This window comes from Capsella rubella, unplaced genomic scaffold (assembly GCF_000375325.1).
Source record: "Capsella rubella cultivar Monte Gargano unplaced genomic scaffold, Caprub1_0 scaffold_2, whole genome shotgun sequence".
NCBI classification, from domain to species: domain Eukaryota; kingdom Viridiplantae; phylum Streptophyta; class Magnoliopsida; order Brassicales; family Brassicaceae; genus Capsella; species Capsella rubella.
Genome location: NW_006238922.1, coordinates 6,236,094 through 6,240,983, shown reverse-complemented (window position 1 = coordinate 6,240,983; position 4,890 = coordinate 6,236,094). Strand labels below are relative to the sequence as shown.

Genomic DNA, 4,890 nt, shown 5'->3' with positions numbered 1-4,890 from the left:
CTTGTAACTTTGGTACAACTAGTGCATTTTGGCGGCTACACTTGTGTATTTTGGCGGCTACACATGTCTAATATGGATCACGTGTTTGTTGTGTTTGGTCCTTTTTTATTTTTTATTTTTATTTTTTATTTTTATTTTTTATTTTTACTCTTCCGATTTTTTTTTTAAAATTCAATTTCAAATTGAAATTGAAAGAGGGAATTGGGAATCGGGTATAGCTAGGGTTTATTGTCTGTCCTCTCTCTCGACTCTTCACTTCTTCTCCTTCTTCCTTTCTGGTTTGCAATTTCGTCTTTTTATTTTGGGTTTGCGATTTCTGAGAATGAGTTGCGAATCTGGAGCATCGGGAATCTTATGTAGTAATTCTTCCAACCGACGAAGGTTCCCTGGAATTCCCAAAAAGTGTCATTGTGGATCACCAATAGTTGACATAATCTCTCGATCCATACCAAATCCGTGTCGTCGCTACTACCGGTGTGAATATGCATATGATAGAAGGGTAAAGCTGTTTTATCAGTATTGTATTTGCGATTTAGTTACCAAATTTTCCTTCTAAATTTTTATTTTTTATGTAGCTTGTGAACGATGGACATGTCTTTAAGTGGGTTGATGAAGCACTGGTGGATGAGGTAGAACAATTGGATTTTCAAGTTGGTGTTCTAGAGGAAGAAGTTACTCTTATGAAAATGGAAAGCATGAGAGATATGAAGGAAATTAAGAAAATGAGTATACTCGTTTTCTGTGGTTGTCTTCTTGTGATAGGGCTGGGAATATGGTACAATCAAGTGTAACTTGTTCTTCGTAATACAACTAAGTATAACTTGTTCTTCGTAGTTGGACAACTAAGTATAAAACTACTTAGTTGATTTCCTTGGTTTGATTGTAACTTTCCCCTTTCCTTATTGGCTTAGCTTTGTTGGTAACTTAGAACTTACTTTGTGTATTCGGGTTGTAATTTTTGGTTGTAAAACTAGTATTTTGTAATGGTACAACTACTATGTAGTTTTACCAAGTTGATCATTTGAATGCAGTTGTGTAATGGGAACTCAGAAACTTAACAAACAACATATAACTTACTAGAATAGTTCAAAACACATAAAAAAAGACATCAATCCATAAACCAATACAAATAGTTCAAATATAAAATGACTCTAAAACCCAACTTTAGAATAGATCATCAATTATCCTTGTTCGCATTTTGTCTTGTCTGAATAGGACTCCTTATGACCATAGTCGTTTCTTCTTGCTTATGATCTTCACCCTTTTACCTTGGTGAGCATCAACAACTTCTTCTCTTTCCCTCTTTTCTCCTTTCTCCTTAGCTTGTTCTTTCTCGCCATGTTCCATCTCAACATCTTCCTCTCGGCCTTTTTCCGTTGTCCCTAGTTGTTCTTTCTCTTCTTCAACTGTACCAAGTTGTTCTTTCTCTTCATCAGTTGTACCAAGTTGTGCTTTCTCTTCATCAACCTTCTCCTTCTCGGTCTCGGGTTTCTCAGACTTTTCCTTCTCAGTTTGTTCCTTCTCAGCATGCTCCTTGTCAGACTTATCCTTCTCAGCCTTAGCCCTCTCAGCCTTATCAGCTTGCTCCTTGTCTACCTTATCCTTCTCGGCCTTAGCCCTCTCAGCCTTATCCTTTTCGGCCTTATCCTTCTCGGCCTTAGCCCTCTCAGCCTTATCCTTTTCGGCCTTATCCTTCTCGGCCTTAGCCCTCTCAGCCTTATCCTTTTCGGCCTTATCCTTCTCGGCCTTAGCCCTCTCGGCCTTTTCGGCCTTATTCTTCTCGGCCTTTTCGGCCTTATCCTTCTCAGCCTTTTCGGCCTTATCCTTCTCGGCCTTAGCCTTTTCGGCCTTAGCCCTCTCAGCCTTCTCGGCCTTAGCCCTCTCAGCCTTCTCGGTCTTAGCCGCCTTAGCCCTCTCAACCTGCACCTTCTCAGCATGCTCCCTTTCAGCTTGCTCTTTCTTAGCCTGCTCCCTCTCAACCTTATCCTTCTCAGCCTGCTCCATCTCAGCTTGCTCCTTGTCACCTTCATTCATATCTCCATTGCCACCTTCATTCATACCTTCATTCGTATCTCCAACACCTTCATTCATATAATAATCATTTTCACATGAGGCCCATCTCACATAATCTCACATATGATTCAACAGATTTAACTCTGTTATCTAGACTATCAACCTTCTCAATAATTTCCTTAAACCCTTGCTTCACTTGTTCTTCTACCTGAACCAATCTAGCTCCTAGCTGAGCCAAATTCACCGGAGCCACTGGGTTCACATCTTCCAGACTTACATTTTCCAAAATCACATTTTCCAGATTCACATCTTCCGGATTCACATCTTCCGGATTCACATCTTCTGGATTCTCCCGGGTGGCCAAATCTTGGTTGTAAAACTCTTCAAACCATATTGACTTCTCTTCATCAATTAAACACTTGGTCCAACCAACAACAACGGGATCATCTACATCATTATAGCGACTCTCTTCATCCATGACACGACCTAAAAGACGTTTCTCACGTGATGATGGAGTCAAAATACTTTCAATATCCTATGAAAATAAAACAATATAATGTCAAACCAACCCAGTAATACCAAAAATGAATGAATAGGATAAGTATGGGACTTGCTAACCTTAGTTGTACCAAGTTTGTCATAAATTTCCTTCAATGAAAACCCATTTTACTTGCTTTAAATTTCATCTTGCACATCCGAGGACAATGACGATGTGCATGTGCGTTACTAACACCTTCTCGGAAATTTTCCTTAAGAACATGAATTGCCTCAAAAGCAAGAACCTACACACAACACAAAATCGTGGACTTAAAACTCAATTATACCAAGTTATACTAAGTTGTACATTTTCATAATTCAAGAATTACCTCCAACGGAATGACGAAACTAGGAAAGACCCATTGGTTTGTGCTCAAAACTCCACCAAAGTGGTTCATACAATGAAAGATTTCCTTCATGTTCTCATCAAAAGCCAAACGACCCCAAGGGAACGTTTTACACATGTCCAAATCATCAATAGCCCTAAGAAAGAATGGCTCTACGGATGGTGCTTTTTTCCCTGGCTTCTTCTTCCCTATGATCACACTACACAAGAAGTAGAGGACCGCCATCTTCACTCGATCAGGAGAAGCTCTCTTCATCGATAAAAGTTTTGCTTGGACATCATCATATCTTATTGTTGTGCCAACACTAAAATGCTTACCAACAAACTCATTACTGCCCAGAGTTTCCATGTCTCGGGGATACTCATGGCAGTATAAGCCAGAAATCAGTGCCATTTCTTTGAGAGAATATCTGATGGGAGTACCATTTACTATGAACCAACATTCATTTTTCTTCTCTAAAGACGCCGTCCGGAGAAGCAACATCCACATACCCATCAATTTGTGATTGGCATCATTCGGCATATGGAAGAAGTGTTTGAACTGTGGGTGTCCTAGGAACCAGTCCAACTCATGGGACTTAAGGTGAGCTCTCAAGAAGTCCACTGTCCTTGTGATATAACACTTAGCAGATAGCTTGAATGGCTTCATGTACTCGGATCTATTGAAGTACATGTTCACCGGTTGCATTACTTATGTTCCCTCCCCGGATTCCTCCTCGGACTCCTGCAAAACAACATAGTTATACTAAGTTTTCCCAAGTTGTACCTTTTGAATTTCGAATTGAAATAAACTAGTTATACTAAGTTCTCCTAAGTTGTACCTTTTCAATTTCTTAGTAAAAAAACGAGTTCGCACAAGTTGTACTATTCTATCCAAGTTGTACATACCGTTGAATCCCCAGAATCTGATTCCGGATTTGACTCTGTTTTTTCTGAATCATCTCGACGAGTCTCATCTGTTATGAGCCAAAGCTCTTGCTTTTGCTCTTGTTAATGGACCCTCTACTCTCTCCGTAATGAATAGTTTAGAAAGAATAACCTAAGCTTAGAGAACAAGAAGATTGAAAACAAGCTTCCCTTTAACCCAAGCCTCTCTTAGAGAATTAGGTTAATTGTTGGAAGTTAATTCTTATTGATGATTTTGAGAGTCTTATATAGACTCTTACAAACCGACTTAAGCATTGTGAAATAAGTAAACTATCTAAATCTCTTAGTTTAGCATAAAAAGGAAATACTTAAAAGAACGATTAAGAAGCTTCTCAACCATATAGATGATACTTGATGTGATATCGTGTATCATTACTCCCCTCCTCAACTTGAAGCTTGTCCTCAAGCTTCAGCTCGTGGTGCATCCCCAACAGCTTCTGCGCGGCGTCTCACATATTCCACCATGTCTTCGTCTTCAATTGGTTCATCTTCCTCATTAGCTCCATCGTTGACTACCGTGATTTGAAAAAGGACTGGTTTGCAAACATGCCCTCGTATGAAGTTTTCATCACAGTTAAAGCATAGACCTTTTGCACGTCGTTCCGCCATCTCTGCGGTGGTCAATTTCTTCAAAAACAGTTGTGGAGGAGCTTGTTTCACTTCTGCTGGTGGAGGCAACAAAGCGTCTGCGTCTTTTCCGTTTTGGCTCCCACCATTTCCTGTCATTATTGGTCTAGCAAACGGGACTGAGTATCGAGGTGTCGGAGCCAGATGTCCTCCAAAAGTTCACATCCGCTTGTCACCTTCGATCTTGTATTCATTATCTCGGGCATATTCCATAGCTTCAAAGATTGTTTCAGGACGGAGATACTCGACTTCCTTCCTTAAACTATCAGTTAGTCCAGCACAAAACTGCCACAGCTGCTGAGCTCCGGTTAGTCTTGTTTGCCTTCCCAAACACTCTTCAAACTGGTTACAGTACTCATCAACAGACCCTATGTGTCTTAAATTGCTCAATTCTCCAACCGGATTAACAGCATCAGCCCTTCCGAATATGCTTTTGCAAA

The 4,890-nt window shown here is 40.1% G+C and overlaps 2 protein-coding genes across 2 annotated transcripts; one reads left to right on the top strand and one right to left on the bottom strand.

The window, feature by feature from the left end:
* The first annotated feature begins 322 nt into the window (after positions 1 to 322).
* LOC111832138 (uncharacterized protein At4g04775-like) lies at positions 323 to 791 on the top strand. Its single transcript, XM_023788476.1, has 2 exons — positions 323 to 499; positions 576 to 791. Exons 1-2 carry the CDS (start codon positions 323 to 325, stop codon positions 789 to 791), a joined length of 393 nt encoding a protein of 130 aa, XP_023644244.1.
* A 299-nt stretch (positions 792 to 1,090) lies between these two features.
* Positions 1,091 to 4,174, bottom strand: LOC17895384 (uncharacterized abhydrolase domain-containing protein DDB_G0269086). The gene is made up of 4 exons (XM_006302606.2): positions 3,785 to 4,174; positions 2,880 to 3,620; positions 2,632 to 2,795; positions 1,091 to 2,548 (listed from the first exon to the last, which is right to left on the bottom strand). Exon 4 carries the CDS (start codon positions 2,089 to 2,091, stop codon positions 1,222 to 1,224), a length of 870 nt encoding a protein of 289 aa, XP_006302668.2. The 5' UTR covers positions 2,092 to 2,548; positions 2,632 to 2,795; positions 2,880 to 3,620; positions 3,785 to 4,174; the 3' UTR covers positions 1,091 to 1,221.
* Between the last annotated feature and the right edge of the window lie 716 nt (positions 4,175 to 4,890).

Bases quoted from the DNA above. Each gene is read 5' to 3' on its own strand.
- LOC17895384 (XM_006302606.2), bottom strand. From the start codon at position 2,091: ATGAATGAAGGTGTTGGAGATACGAATGAAGGTATGAATGAAGGTGGC.
- LOC111832138 (XM_023788476.1), top strand. From the start codon at position 323: ATGAGTTGCGAATCTGGAGCATCGGGAATCTTATGTAGTAATTCTTCC. The intron at 500-575 runs GTAAAGCTGTTT...TTTTTTATGTAG, and splicing joins AATATGCATATGATAGAAGG to CTTGTGAACGATGGACATGT.